The sequence below is a fragment of the Pseudonaja textilis genome, chromosome 2 (genome assembly GCF_049901715.1).
Source record: "Pseudonaja textilis isolate UNSWEBS1 chromosome 2, rPseTex1.2, whole genome shotgun sequence".
Lineage (NCBI taxonomy): Eukaryota > Metazoa > Chordata > Lepidosauria > Squamata > Elapidae > Pseudonaja > Pseudonaja textilis.
The window spans coordinates 155,069,183-155,085,533 of NC_141991.1; the positions used below are offsets into that span (position 1 = coordinate 155,069,183).

Here is a 16,351-nt window from a genome sequence, read left to right on the forward strand (position 1 = left end):
CTGTTTCAATTTTCTGGATGGTTTTCTTTGTGTATTGGAGCATCCGTTCCGCCCGTCCATTCGCCGCCGGGTGAGCCGTCGAGGTTAGGGCGTGTCTGATGTCCCGTTCAGCCAGGTATTTTTCAAATGTCAGTGCCGTGAACTGCGGGCCGTTATCCGACACTAAGACATCTGGCAACCCATGTGTCGCAAAGAGTCTGTTAAGCTTATCGATGACCGCTTCTGTTGTCGTTGTCCTCATGGTGCTTACCTCCAGCCAGTTGGAGTAGGCGTCCACGGTGATGAGGAATGTATGCCCCTTGGTCGGCCCGGCAAAGTCTATGTGTATTTGCAACCACGGTCCTCTGGGGGTTTCCCATTCCAGGACTGGAGCGGCGGGGTGTGTGGATCTCGTCTATTGGCACCTGTTGCACCCGGCGACCCACGTCTCGATTTGCTTGTCCATCCCTGGCCACCAAGCGTAACTTCTGGCCAGGGCTTTCATCTTGACAACGCCCGGGTGCCCCTCGTGTAGCATTGCCAGCGCTCTTTTCTGTAGTGTCTCTGGTATAACTACCCAGTCTCCCCAGAGTATGCACCCTTTTTGTGTGAACAGCTCGGTTTGCCGGTTCCTGAAGGCTTTGAACTGTTCGCTGCCCTCATTTTCCGGCCATCCCCGCTCTACCCAGCTCAATACCCGCGCCAGCCGTTTGTCTTTATTTGTTTCTCGGGCAATGTCTGGCGCAGTTAAGAGCGGGCTGGGTAGAGTCTCTATTTGCAGGGTCGTTGTTGTGGGCGCTGGGTCGTCGTCTAAGTCTGGTAGGGGTGACCGGCTTAGTGCGTCTGCATGTGGGATATTCTTGCCGGGCCAGTGTGACAGTTCATATGAGTAAGCGGCAAGGAACTCGGACCACCTTGTCATCCGGGGTGACAGGATGTTTGGGGTGGCCTTATTCCCTGCGAGTATTCCAAGTAAGGGTTTGTGGTCCATAATGATTGAAAAGGTCCTACCGTAAAGGTACTCGTGGAACCTTTTCACTCCGGAGACGATGGTGAGGGCTTCTTTGTCCAGCTGGCTGTAATTTCTCTCCGGTCTGGCCAGTGTTCTTGAGAAGAAGGCGATGGGTGCTTCCTTCCTGTTGGGTAGGGTGTGGCTGAGGACTGCTCCGATGCTGAAGGGCGACGCGTCGCATGTTACCGTTAGTGGCAGGGTCTCGCTATACTGGATCAGGACCGCGTCTGATGTTAGCAGGTTTTTTGTCTGTTAGAATGCAGTCTCCTCCCGCTTCCCCCAGGTCCAGGTGGCTGTTTTATCGAGTAGCCGGTGCTGGGGTTCCGCCACAGTCGCCTTCTGGGGTAGGAAAACATTGTAAAAGTTAAGCAGTCCCAAGAACACCTGCAGTTCCGCCTTGTTTATTGGTGTGGGGGCTTCCTTGATGGCTCTGAGTTTCTTTCCGGTTGGGTGGATTCCGTGCCAGTCTAGGAGGTACCCCAGGAATTCGACCCTCTCGGTGTAGAGTTGGCATTTGTTGTTTTTTTTTACTTTAAGGCCGGCGTCTTTGAATTTTTTTAGCCCCGCCCTTAAACGGGTTTCCAATTGTTCCTTGTTGGCGGCTGCGACCAGCACATCATCAAAGTAGGGGACCACTCCTTTTATTCCCTGGAGGAGTCTTTCCATGAGGCTTTGGAAGACTCCTGGGGCGACACTGACTCCGAATTGGAGTCGGTTGTGTCGGAAAGCCCCCCGGTGTGTGACAATCGTTTGCGCTTCGGCTGTCTCCGCATCGACCGGCAGTTGCTGGTAGGCTTGCGCCAGGTCGAGTTTTGCGAAGACCCGGCCTCCCCCCAGTGAGTACAGAAGGTGCTGTACTACTGGGACGGGGTAGGCGCTTTGCTGTAGCGCGTGGTTGAGGGTGGCCTTATAGTCACCGCAGATTCTTATGGAGCCATCGGGTTTGATGGGAGTGACTATGGGCGTTTCCCAGCGGGCATGATCAATTGGCTCTAAAACCCCTTGCGTGACGAGCTTGTCTATTTGCTCGTCGATTTTCGGTTTGAGCGCAAATGGCACTCGCTGTGGTTTGAGGCCGATCGGGGCGACATTAGGGTTAAGGTTGAAAGAGATAGGGGCCCCTCGGTACTTGCCTAGGGAGTCGTCGAAGACCTCCTGGAAGTCCCTCACGAGCGTCGCTTCCCAATCAGCCTCGTCTGTGTGGTGGATGCCCGTCACTTCTATTCCCAGCGGGGAGAACCATTGCAGGCTGAGCAAGCTGGGGCGGTCTTTGTCTACGACTGTGAGTGGCAATACCTTGGTGTGGTTTTTGAAGGTGAGTTTAAAATGTCCGATGCCGGCCACAGGGATGTGGTTTCCCTGGTAGTCCTTCAGGATTAGGTTTTGGTCGTCTAGCTCGTGGCGGCAGATGGTTGGCACTAGGCGCTTGATTGTGCGCCAAGAGACCATGGAGAGGTAGGACCCGGAGTCCACTTCCATCTCGCAGGGCTGGTCCTCAATGCTCACCTCCACGTGTACCTTTCGGGCGTCCATGGTCGATGAGTGGCCGATGACGACCGTCTGGTGGGTTTCTTCGTGCCGCTGTGCTTCGCTGAGTTGTCTGCTGCAGCCGTCGCGGCTCCACCGGCTCTCAGTTTGGCGGTCTCGGTTTCTGGTGGGGGTGCTGTCTCATCGTCGGGGGCTGCTGCCTCGTCGTTGTGGGCTGTGGTTTTTCTTGTTTTGGCACACCTTGGCGATGTGCCCCCGCTTCTTGCAATGCCGGCAGATGGCATTGAGGAAACGGCATTTGGAGCAGGGGTGGTCGCCGCCACAGTCGGCGCAATGGAATCCCGACTTACGTCCCCTCCGGTCCCGCCGGTCGCGCTCAGCCTGTAGCCGGTGGATCTCCTCTTCCTCGTCATTGGTGTCAGATTGGGGGTCGATGTCACCGTGATGTGTGGTTGTTTCTCGGCAGCTGGCTTCTCCGGGCCTCGCTGGTGCCGGGGTTGCCTCGTTGCTTGGCGGTCGTTCGGTTGTGTTCGCCTGCCGCATCCGGGCTGCCGACTGGTGGGTGGCCTTGGTTGCAGTTGCCTCGGCGAGGGCATCGGCGAGGGAGATGTAGCCCTTGGCCATCAGCCGGCTCTGCAGTACGGGGTCTCTGAGTCTGAGGACGACTCAGTCATGTAGCGCCTCGTCCAGGTCGGCAAACCCGCATAGACCCCCTAGGTTCCTTAGCTGGACCACGAAATCGCCTATGGTTTCGCTCTCGCGCTGATCTCGCCGGTAGAAGTCATGCCTACGGATGAGTATGGGCACGGCAGGGGCATAATGGCGGCGCAAGATGGGCTCAAGGTCAGCCCAGTCCATTTCTTTTACGTCGGCGGGCTTTGTCAGCGCCTTGGCCATCTTGAATACTGCGGGGCCACAGTGCGTTAGGAACACGGCCCGTTTCCTCTGCCCATTGGTATCCTTGAGATTGCTGCTTTCCAGGAACATCTGGAAGCGATTGGTGTACGATTCCCAGTCCTCAGTGGCTGGGTCGAATGGAGTGGGTGGCGGGGTGCTGCTGGCCATCTTGTGGGTCGTTGCGCGCCGTTTGCCACATGCTGGTTGGTTCCTCGCCTCACGATCCCACCTTCATCGCCAGTGTTAGATCGGTAGATCGGTTCGCATTGAGAGGCGAGACTCGGGCGTGAACATTCAGCTCTTTATTGTGAGTTTAAGAAAAGGAATAGAAAAGGCTTGCGAGCCGCTTGGTTTTATACAGCCGGCCGGCGGCTCGGCGGCCAATGGCAGCGCTTCGAATCTCCCGCGATCGGCTCGGCCAATCGCGGTAGATTCTTAGCGCTCCAATCACAGGAGTTCAGTCAACCAATCACATTGCGGTCCGGGTGGACCAATCGGAATGCGAGTCTTCAAGAATGTTAATACAGAACAGAGTTGTTGCATAAATACCCCTGGGGCCCCTTGGAGTCCGAAAGGCATGTTTCGGAACTAGAAACCACCCAGAGGGCAGTTGAAGGCAATTTTCCATGAGGAGGATTTCTTTGACTGAAGGTTCCTCACTCTCTTCTGTGGGGAGGGAATGCTCTACAGTATGTCTAGCAATTTGGCTAGTGTCTGAAGGCTTTCATGAAGTTCTTTGGCCCCTGGCAGCTGTACTACGCCTTGGTTGTGGAATAGGTGCAGGAGCCAGACATTCAGCTGCACTATGACTAGCCTGGCCACATCGATAGTACTTTGTAACGCTTGTGAGTTGGGAAGAGCAGTGTCAGCAGGTTTAGTCAGAGGCTGTCAGCCAAAGTTCTCCTAGGAGGGCCCTCAGAGGGAGGTTTTCAGTGTGAGTAGATTTTCCTGTCCAGCTTAAGGGACAGGGCATATCAATCCTGTAGTCTCTCTGGTATGCCTCTGATGCTGCATGCTTTTTTGACTTCTGGATCAATAGCATTCTTAAAATAGTGCAGAAATATTCTGTCAGGCTGGTCCATGAGGTTGCTTGCGACCCTTCTAAACTCCCATACAAAGTCTTTTAAGGGTTACTTGCCTTGCTTCATTTCCATTATTTTGTCTTCACTCTCCCCTATTCTATCAGGCTTTTCAAACCTAGCCCTGAGCAGCTCAACAAATGCATTGGCATCTTGTAGTTTGGGGGCGTCCTCATAGTGTAATTGAGCTACCCAATCAGAAGTGTCCCCCTCATTCATCCCATCTATAATTGTGGAAACTAGGTCACGATCTGTTGCATAGTGATTTCCAAATTGATCTATATGTGACCAGATCTGTGTAAGAAAGTAAGCAAAGTTTTCATGCCTTCTGTCAAAAGCCACTGGGTCTGGTCTGGAGGGGGGACCATGGGCTGAGCTGGAATGTGGTGAGCCAGTTGCAGGAAAGCCCCCTGCAGTGATACCCTGAGGGGCGACTGAGCTGAGATTTGACAAGCGGTTGGGGTTGCTCTGAGGGGTGGCTGGATTGGAACTTGCTGAATAGGGGCTGTCTGCTGAACTCATCTCCACACTGGGAAAGGGGGGATGGCCACAGCCTGCTGTCTGCACTGATCCCCTTGCTGAGGAGGGATCGCTGCTGCTCCTTGGGTCCAGGGTGCTCCCAAACCAGGTGGAGCAACTGGTGCTGGCATCTATTGGCATTGGACCCACCCCTGACCAGGTAGAATCCTCACCCTGGAGGAATATTCTCCACAGGGGTAACCACCTTGCTGGCTGTAGAGGGGAGGATTTGGGGGTTGTGACGTACCCAATGTTGGCTGCATCTGCTGCCCCTCCCTTGCTGCTTGGCCCTGCCATGCTGGGCCAATCCTTAAGCCACCTCTGACCAATGCTATGCTGGTTCCACTGTCAAGTCTTGGACTAGGGAAAGTGAATGTGGGCTGTGTTAGGACTCAGCTCAACTGGAGAGACTGTGGCTGTGAGACACACAACTTTCCATCTTAAATTGCTGGAATTGCTCTGGGATCCCTGCCAATAACTGGCTTCAGGATGGAGGGAACAGGTTCCAGTCTTGGGACTTGTCTGATTCTAACACCCCACTCCCCATTTCTCCACTCTGTCTCATGGGCTGTCCTCAGAGGGTTGGAGTAGGAAAGGTGTTCAGACAGCTTCTCCTCTGGTTCATTCTCTGGATTCAGCTCAGTCTAGCAGCTTCTCCATGCATCCATGCCTAGCCTTCGTCTTTTCTCTGCAGCTTCCATCACTTGCAAAAATTCTTCAGAATGAGGGCAGGGGGTCTCAATTAGTTCTCTGGTACCTGGTCCCATAGCCCCTTCTGTAGCTTCCTCCCTTTCTTTCATCTTCACTGACTCTTCGCACTACTCCATTTTTTTGAGTCAGTGCTGGGGCTCAGCACCCCTGACAGCCCCCTTTTAGGTGCTGGAATTTGTTTAGAGATCTGGGATAATGTCAGCGTTCCAGCAAACCTCCATTCCAACCAATAACAGGCATCTCTCAAAAGTTTCTTTTATTTGGATAGTAACTGGCACATCTGTGGAATCCCAAATCTGAAGTTCTGGACTTTCTTGCAATAAGTAAAAACTACAAATCCATCCCTTATACTCATCACATGGCCTAATCACCATCCGTCCCAAAGTAAGATTTCCTTTTCACTGTGCACAACACTACCTGACCTTGAATCAGCAAAATAATTTTATTATGCCTAACTAGATATATTCCAATGAATTCCCCCCTCCCATTTTCCCAGGCTCAATTGTGGCAGTGTGGGAGCATCAGATCTCAATATGGCTTCCAAAGTTGGCACTCAGTTTTAGTTTAAAGCCCTTTGGACAAGCTGAACCAGTCATTTTCCAAATACATTCTTCCCGGTTCTTGTGAGATGCAGTCCATCCCTTGCCAGAAGTCCTTCATGTGGGTAATATAGACTAGGAATCCAAATTTTTCTTGGCAACACCAATCCTTAAGCCAATTGTTTATTTCTAAAATCCTTTGTTCCCTCATTCAATGTCAATCTTTTGTTGGAAATACAGATGAAAATGCCACTTGTGATCCTAACTCTCACTTTCTTGCTAGGCTGATTGCAGTCTCTTGATATTGTTTTCAGGTTGTTTGTCATGTCATTCATCCCCACATGAGGGATAAGAAAAGAAATCTGTGGGCTTGATTATATATTAAGGTTCTCAGACACATTTTTGATTTTAGCTCCAGGGAGACAACATACCTCCTTAGATTGAATACCTGGCTTACAGATGACTGATTCTGTTCCCTTGTGAAATGAATTTCCTATCATAAATATTTGCTTTTTTCTGGGGAATGTTGGGCTACTTTTCTTTTTATCACAGGAACACTTGATACTCTTTTTCCAGATGTCTTCATGTTTTCTTCCAGGGAGAGGCTATGAACTTGATTACTTAGCTCCAGTGGGGCTGCACTGGTATGGGTTGAACTAGACAACAGGAACATTGCTCTTCTTGATGTTGTTTTTCTTCTACAAGTAGTTGTTTGTGTTCGGTTTGGATATAGTTTTCTTGTTTAGGTTAGAGTTCCTTGTTTTGTAGGTTGAGACTTGGAGTGGCAAAAGTGGTCTCTAGACCCTTTACATTTTCTTTCAGTAATTCAGTTAGTCTACATTTGTTACATATGTAATTTGGGTCCTCTGTGGGCACACCATATTTAGCAAATCGCAACAATGTCAATCTTATTTCCATGACTATATTTTTTCATGTTCATTTAATAATTGATAATTTTAAAAATTTACAAAATATTTAACAAATGTAAAAATTTTCAAAAAATTAAATTCTAAATTAAAAATTCATTTAAATTTAAAAAATTCCAGTTTATTTAAATATATTAAAAAATTTAAATATTTTTTCAAAAATTCAAAAACTTAACGTTTTTGTAAAAATTAAAATATTCAAATGTTCAAAATTTAGGATTTTTTATTTTTATCTTACTTTTGTAAAAGTATTAAACATTTTTATTTTTCAGTGTTAATGTTGTGGTCCCTCTTCTGGCTAGGACTTAAAGTTGCCCTCTAGATATAGTTTGTAATCCACAAATATATACAAATAGGTGAATATATAAAATTACAGAGGAATAAGAAGATGAAAGAAAAAATAACATCTCAGCTGAAAAGAAAAATGGTATCTCAGCTGAAAATAAAAATGTAGTACCAGCTTGTAGATAGTGCAAAAGTATGCACTTTGATATGCATTGCTTTTTGCAGGAAATCTCTGGTTAAGAGATGCTTTGCTTTCAGCCCTCTGCTCCCTGCCTTGAAAATTTATCCCTTTCCTCCTTGTCTTGAAGTGTTTTGTACTTATCCTTTTCTCCCTGCCTTTCTGCCCTTCAGTTGCCTGGCCACTGCTGGGATTTTCAGGTATGATGTGCTGCTCTAGACGCTCTGTTCCATTCTTTAGCTCTGCATTGCTGCTGTTCAGCTGGTCTGTCGTGCTGCTCAGCCACTGCTCTGTTGCCATCCAATTCTGTTCCACCGCTGCTTAGCTGGCCTTTGTTTGCACCATGCTGCTGCTGCTTAGCTGGCCTCTAGCTAGCTACCTCAACACCTGTCTTGGAATTTCTGGGGCCCTGAACTGCCAGGCTGAGTTGTTGGGCCACAGCTGCCTCTCATTTGGGGTACTGGCCGTGTTTTAGCTGAGATGCCGTGTCTCTCAACTGGGCCACTGGGCCATTCCTCTTTCTCGCTCTCTCTTTTTTAAAAAAATAAAGTTTTATTCAATTTTTTTTTAAAAAAAGCTCTTTTCAGTATACAACATAATTCCGGGTCACCACTTTTACATGCAAATATGACAATAATTATCTATTCATTTTCTACATTCAACTTTCTATCTTATCCATTTTTAACTTAATTCTCCAACTTTTACATAAGAAAAGGAACAAATTCATCCTATTCACTAATATTACTTTTGTTATAAATATATTCTCAGTTCATTTCAGCTTATTTCAAATATTTCTTAAACATTGACATTTCTTTTAAGCGTTACCTTTTTCTGATACTCTTTTCTCATTTAAATCACTAATAATTCCCATATCTTCATACTTTTTACCTTTTAATTCTTTTATCTGTCAGATTTGCAATTCCTTGGCGGGAAGACGCTCCCACCTGCAAACTTTGCCTTTGCAAAGTTTAAGCCTGGAAGCCCCGGAAAAAAAGGGGGGATCAGCGGGGACTCACCTTCGGAGAGGTCGCACTCGAAGGTGATTTCGAACTCCCAGCCGAGGCCTTTGCAAAGTTCTTCTTTTCTTTCCTACCCCGAGAGCGCTCTGCACTGTTTTTCAGCTTTGGGGGCCACGCCCAGTGATTTTTTTCAGGGGTGGGCCGGATTGGACAGACCAACGGGCCGGATGTGGCACGCGGGCCATAGTTTGCCCACCCCTGTCATAAAGGAACAGGAATTTTTTCTTTATATTTTTCAATTTAAATTTTTGTCCACAAGATGGCACTCTCTGTCAACAAAGTCCAGCATCTTTGGCTGTCATAAGTGACGGGGGGAGGAGAGGGGATATGGTTATGGGAAGCGAGCTGGAGGTGTTACAAAACAGAACTGTATAAATTGGGGGAGGTTCTTGCTTAGCCTTCTATCCTGTGCTATGCGCAGCCACAACTCTTTATCAAAATATGTCAAGATCAACAAGGACAGAGGCCTCATCACCACCTGGAGATGCCCACATGATGATATACACAACTTTTAATTGGATGAGCCAATTGAACTATTGGGTGTGGGAATGTTGCCATCACTTTATATATGTGATTTACGTGCTCATTTTCTCAGATTCAGAATTCTTTTGTTGCTACTACTTGATTTCCAGTAAAAGATATCTTTTCTCTAATTAATGGAATCTAAGTATTTCTTTCTTGGATTTGGAAGGGAGCACCATCTGGCATTATTCTGCATCTGAGAAAATAAGCACGTAAATCACATATACAAAGTGATGGCAAGGTTCCCAGCTGGCAGTCAGCAGAAGTAGCCTGCAGAACTACACTCTAACCACTGTGCTACCACAGCTCAAAATAGGTTATGAGAGGCTATTTTATGCAGTATAATCACTTAGAGAAGAAAAAATCCCAGGAAAAGATGCAAAAGATATTGGGCGAAATTAGATAGAAAGAAATTCAGCTGCAAAAGACACCTATGGATCCTAAAATTTAACACCATATCAAATTGTTACTGCAACAATTATCTATGTTAACAGTACAGGAAATAGAAACAAAATTGAACTACGCAAAACAAAGACATTTTGAGTTTGCAAATAAACCAGGTAGATGGTTGGCATATAAATTAAGAAAAGAAAGGGAAAAGACAATGATTGGAAAAATCTGTGAAGGCAATAATGTAATAACAGAGAATGAACTTATTAAAAAGTCCTTTCATAATTCCTATTCAAATTTGTATAAAAGACAGGACATAGATATCTCAAAAATAGACAAATATCTTTTAAGACTTCAACAGTTGCCTAAACTATCACAAACCCAGAGACAACTTATGAGCAACCCGATAATTGCCTTTGAGATATCAGAAGCCATTAAAAAAATGAGGTCAGGCAAAGGCCCAGGCCCAGATAATATTACAAGTCAATACTATAAGTGCTTCAAGGATGAACTTCTTCAACCACTAAAGCAGTGGTTCCCAAAGTGGGTGGTACCTCCTCTGGGGGGGGGGGGGATGCCTTAGGCAGGCACTAAGATGCAGCAGGGGGCATTCAAAGCACCGGACCCGCGGGGTCACCCCACTGACTGTTGCACCATTCCGGAGCTGGCACCTTGAATGCGGCAGCTCTGATGCACTGCTCTGCTGCAAGTCAATGGCATCCGTGCATCACCTAGGGTTGGGTCGGCAACGTGCAGCTCTGGAGCTGCATGTGGCCCTTTGGACCCTCTCCTGTGGCTCCCTGTCAGATGATCCCACCACTGGCTCTGCCCTGCCCCTCGCCCTCCCCTCCCCCTCACTCCTTGCCTGCCCTGAGAAGAGAAGGGCAATGGCGGCAGATGGAGTCTCACTCCATATTCTAGAGTAGGAGCGAAGCGCCCCTCTACTTGCTTCTTTTCCTGGCCCTTGTAAATGCTGTATTCACCTCAGCCGCTGGGAGAGATTTGTGACTTTTCTCCAGCCTGAGACACTGGCCGGGTCAGCTTGGAGCAGATGCTCTGCACTGTAATGGAGGAGGAGCGGGGGGAGGAGATGGAGTGAAGTGCAGTAAATTTGATTGTGCTGCACAAGTGCTGCAAGAGCAGCGAACAGCCAAGGAGCTGACTGTGGTGAGGCCTGGAGGGTGCACACGAGAGGAGAAGGAAGGGAAGAGGAATGAAGGAAGCCTCCGCCACAGCTTGCGCTCATTCCTCAGCCAACCTGGAATTCTAAAAACTCGCCAAGAAGAAAGAAAAGAAGCTTCTCACACTCTCGGAAAGCCCTGCATGCTCTACTTGGGGCTCTTCGCTATCCTTTTTTCTTCCTTCCTTTTGGAAATCTGGGCTAGCTGAGGAATGAGCAGAAGCCGCAGTGGAGGCTTCCCTCCTCCCACTCCTCCTCCTCCTCTCGTTCTTCAGCCAGCCCAGATTTCCAAAAGGAAGAAAGAAAAAGGGACAGCAAAGAGCCCCAAGGAGAGCACACAGGGCTTTCCAAGAGAGTGAGAGACACACAGAGAAGACAGGGAGCAAGAGAGAGTGACACACACACACACACACACACACACACACACACACACACAGATTCAGCTCAATTCGGCTCTGTCTGCTCCCCTCTCTCTGTCTTTGCTCAGTTTTGAAAGGATTCAGCAGTGATCTAAGGCAGCAACCTTGCAGCACTGTGAGGTAACAGTCTGACTCCTTTTGGAATGCAAGGTTTATTTTTGTTTCTTTCTAGAGACAGCAAGAACATGGCCAAATTTCCTTACAGTTATTCCCTGGATGTGGGAGTTGGGAAGCGGGGTGGGGAGTGGGGGGGAAGGAGGGAGGAAGAGGCATAGAGAAAGAGAAAGAGAGAGAGTTAGAGGAGAGAGAGAGAAGGAGAGGGAGAGAGAAAGAGAAAGAGTTGAGAAGGAGGAAAGGAGGGAGATAGAGGGAGAAAAATAGAGATGGGAGAGGGAGGGAGAAGAGAGAGAGAGAGAGAGAGAGAGAGAGAGAGCTGATGCATCAGATTGAAATGAGGCCTAGTTTAGACTGAGGCCCTTTTCCACACTGAAACATCTTTGCCAGCTCATTGAAACATCTTTGGCTTCTATTAAAGCTTTTGTGGACGAAACATGGTCAAGACTATCAGGAAGCTCTCACATTTTGTTGAGGCTTTAAACAGGATCCATTGGACCAGATCTCCACCCTAAAAAAAATACTTTTCCCCAATGTATTAGTGCCAATTCTGAAGAAGGCAAAACCAAAATGTACTGGTAAATTACAAGGAGAACACATACACACATGCACGCACACACACACACACACCCTCCCTTCTAACCCTGTTGGAGCAGGTGATTGAACTAGAATAGATATCTCATTATCTTTCTCCTCTCTCCTTCCCTCCTTCTTTATTTCTTTTTCTTTCTGTCCCTTCCTTCCATCCCCCCTTGTTCCCTTTTCTCTTTTTTTCTTCTCTCTTTCTCTCTCTCTTTCTTTTCTCTCTCTCTCTCTTTCCCTCTCTCAGGCTCACCCCATTGACTTGGTGCACTGCTTCGCTCAGACTTGCTTGGGCAGGTCCCTCCGGTGCAGCGGGCTCAATGGGGTGGACCTGCGGGGCTGGCACTTAAACCACGGCAGTGTGGCATGTTTGAAAAGTCGAGCAAAACCAGAGGTCAGTAATTTTTGCAGCAAAGAATCACAAAAGCTTCTGGGTTATGCACAAGAAGGGACACACATGTCAATGCAACATAAAATAAAGAAATACAAATAAAAGAAATCAACAGGAATTGGCAAAGCATCTCTGATTAGATTTTATTCACTACTAGAATCTAATCAGAGATGCTTTGCCAATTCTAGTCTAATGACCTGCTCCAGCAGGGTTAGAAGGGAGTGTGTATGTGTGTGCATGGCTGTCAAAACTCCAAAAACAGGTCAAGTATCTCTGGGGAGGCCAGTCATAAATTAGAACATTTGCTAAAAAACCGGCCATTAAGTGAGGACCACTTGTATTTGGTTTGCCAGTCACCTGACCACGCCCACCCAGTCACATGACCAAACCATACCTACACAGTCATGTGGCCAGCAAGCCACTCCCAGCCAGCAAGCCACGCCAGCCAGTCACATGACCAGCAAGCCATGCCCACCCAGTCACATGACCAACAAGCCCTCAAATTAGGCCATGCCTACAGAAATTTAAATCCCACCCTGGATGGGGGGCACCGAGGATGATTTTGTAGCACAAAGGGGGCGGTGGACTGAAAAAGTTTGGGAACCACTGGTGTGGATCATCGTCATTGCAATACCTGGTGACAGCAGAATTGATGAGAAACCACTTGAAAAAAATCACCAGATATCAGGTCTTGAAAATCAAACTTCAGAGACTCTGGCATAAACCAGTGCAGGTGGTTCCAGTGGTACTCGGCACACTGGGTGCTTGTGCCTAAAGACCTAGACAAGCACTTAAAAACAATTGGCGCTGACAAAATCACCATTGGTCAGATGCAGAAGGCCACCTTACTGGGATCTGCTCGCATAATCCACCGATACATCACGCAGTTCTAAATTGGGAAGTGTTCGATGAGTGATTTGTGATACGAAACCCAGCATAGTTATCTTGTTTGCTGTGTACAGTTATTTTCATGTATAATAATAATAATAATAATAATAATAACAACAACAACAACAACAACAATAACAATAACAATAACAATAATAATAATAATAGCAGCAAGTCAATGATGTTAGATTTTGGAGAGGTTAATATCAAAAGAAGAATTTTTCAAGGAGATTTGCTTTCGCCAGTTGTTTGCCACTATCATTAATACTGAATAATTCCTCTATCAATAGTACTGAATAACTCAGGCCATGGCTATCAAACATCAAAAACAGACTCTCCCACCTCTTTTACATGGACAATCTGTAATATATGGAAAAATACCATCTGATATAGAATTGCTGCTCAACACTGTCCCCATATACAGCCAAGATGTTGCAGTGGAATTTGGACTGGACAAATGTGCCATGCTTATTATCAATCAAGAAAAAATAGTGAGAACAAAAGGAATCAAGATTATCTATGGAAATACCATCAAGAGTCCGGATGAAGATGATCACTACAAATACCTGCCATCTTTCAAGCTGACATCAAGAATGAAGAAGATATTAAAGTTCAGTGGAAGAAGTATTATTAAGCCAATTAATACCCAAGCAATTCCAGTCTTTAGATACAGATAATCTCCGGGTTACGAGTGTCACCTTAGTGAACATTTGAAGTTATACAATAGACACCCCTAGTGTTTGTGAACAAGTCCCGAAACTATGAATATTGTAGTTTTGCAGTTGTTAGCCCTTACAAACAACAACCACAGAGGCTCTGCAACATTTGCCCTGAATGTTGCTGGCCAAAATGGGGCTTCTGAGGGGCAGATCTGCCCCTCCGACACTCCATTCATGACTTCAGAGACCTTACCTGGCATGTTGCAGGCTGAAATGGAGCTTCCGAGGGGTGGATCCAGCCCTCTGATGCTCCGGCCCTCTGCACACCTCCCCTGGCCTGTTGCAGGCCAAAATGAAGCTTCCATGGGGCAAATTCACACACCCCAGGAAGCTCCATTTCAGTCTGGAATTGGCAGGCTCCATTACATTTATAATTCGAGGAGTATCTCTATATACTTGGAAGTGACTGGACTCAAGTAGAATAAAAGGGCCTGGATAGGAAGACTAGAAAAATAATGTAAATAAATCATGTTCTTCATCCTCAGAGCAATGTTGACAAACACGTCCTAGGAAAATGTGTGGGTATAGAATATTGCAAATATACCAGATAGTTGAAGAACAAAAAAGGGCATTGGAAGAATATTAGAAGGACAGTTATGAAGAAGCACTGAAGCCAGTATAACAGGAAGGAAACCTTCTTGCCACAGCTCGCATTGATGTGCCATCCTGGATGAGCTGAACTACCTGAACTACCTGAGTATTGCCGTTCCTCCATTTTTTCTAATGACTGTTATTCTTGGATAACAATAATAATGTAAGTCTGATACTGAACTGTTTTTGACACTGGACTTTGTTATTGGATTATCCCTGGACTGAAAACTGACTGGTTTTACCTGTGAATGACTTTGGACTGCTTATTTTGAACTTTGCTTAAAAGTTTCTGGAAGTAAAAACCTACATTTACTGTACAGTGTATCTGTGTGCTGTGTGTGTATTATTCAACACTTCTCTCAAATACGTCTCCCTGTATGCGCTCATTCTCCTAACGGGGAATTACCTCAACAGTCTATAGTTTCCTGGGTCTGTTTTTTTCCCCTTTTTTGAAGATGGGAACAACATCAGCTCTTTTCCAGTCCTCTGGTAGTTCTCCAGTGTTCCAGGATTAAAATTAAAATACTTTACATAATACCAGAAAAATATCAGTGTTCTCATTATCTCATTTCAGACAGAAAAGGCAATCAGACTTTATGGAAGATTTCTGGGTGTGGGGAAATGATCTATCTGTCAGATCCACCAACTTCAGCTTTGCTTTGCCGGCATTCTGCCATCAATCAGGGAAGGGAGGGGGAAACAAATGGGCAATAAAGCTATATAGTTTTATTATGGGAAATTGGTTAGGAAAATTGACAGTTGAGGAAGAACAGAGTATTGTGGAATCCAGTTTGTGCTGGTGCACTGGCATCTCTAAGGGTGGAATTTCACCAATCCAAACACTGCAACACTTTCCAAAATGGTGGCTAAACACACATGGACCGGGGGGCTAGGAGAAACCAGAGCTTTAGTTCTGTACTGGTGTGTGGGAATTTTAAGATTCTGCTTGACTTTACTGCAATCAACATCTCCTAGTAAAAATGCCTATTCAACCAAATGGAGTTGAGAGTTATCTACTATATATCTGATGCATTTTTCTTTACTCTTTCTTACCTCTTCTACCTTTTCTAGTTGGTCAATTCTATTTCTTGATTCGAAAGAGAATCCACTTGAGGCCAGAAGATGCCTTGTTCTTCTTTGTCAACAACACTATTCCTCCTACCAGTGCAACTATGGGCCAGCTGTATGAGGTAAATACTAGAATTTCTTCTATTTTAATAGTGGAAATGATGGAATAGTGCATAGTAAATAACACGGCTTTGTTTATTTAGTGCAGTGCTTTTGCTTTCTACATGCAACTAAATTCCACTTGCCCATTGCTCTATTGTATCTCAAAGCTTAATCTCTGAAGCTTTTCTGTTTTTTTCTGAGTGACTTTCAAGCACCTATTGGGGAAACACTTACTCAGTCTGAAATCTACAGATGCACAGCTTTTTATTTATTGTTATATACTCCAGGCTACTTTCCTTTGTGACCAAAGGCAAACTCGTCTAACCAATAACCAGCCAAGACTCAGTGAAAGCCTTTTGTTTTTGTTTTTTATTGCAATAAGTTTTATTGCAAAAGGGAAGCTTTCAAAGCTTGGTTTTCTTCAAAGTTCCAATCTAAAATATTCTTGTCTTTATATAACCCTGTCCTGGCAGCTACACCCCACCTTGTTTCCCATTGGCTGAGGTCCTATGAGGTTACACTCTTCCCAACTGCCACCTACATATTTCATACTAAATCAGGGGTGTCAAACTCAAGGCCTGCAGGCCAGATCTGGCCTGCATGGTGGTTAGATCTGGCCTGTGGGGCTGCCCTGGGAGTAGCAAAGGACCAGCCCATGGTGCCTTGGCCTGGCCCAGAGCAACCTGTGCTAATCTACAACTTGGTGGCAGCCATCCTGGCCAGAATATGGCCAGCCTTAGATCCATGGGGCTG

General features: G+C 46.3%; 1 protein-coding gene across 1 annotated transcript in view; it reads left to right on the plus strand.

Annotated features, from left to right (window-relative positions):
- GABARAPL1 (GABA type A receptor associated protein like 1) overlaps positions 1–16,351 on the plus strand; it is a 52,366-nt gene that overhangs the window by 27,829 nt on the left and 8,186 nt on the right. Inside the window, exon 3 of the mRNA XM_026713257.2 lies at positions 15,500–15,618. Within this exon, the coding sequence (XP_026569042.1) occupies positions 15,500–15,618 (119 nt within the window). The remainder of the gene's footprint in view (positions 1–15,499; positions 15,619–16,351) is intronic.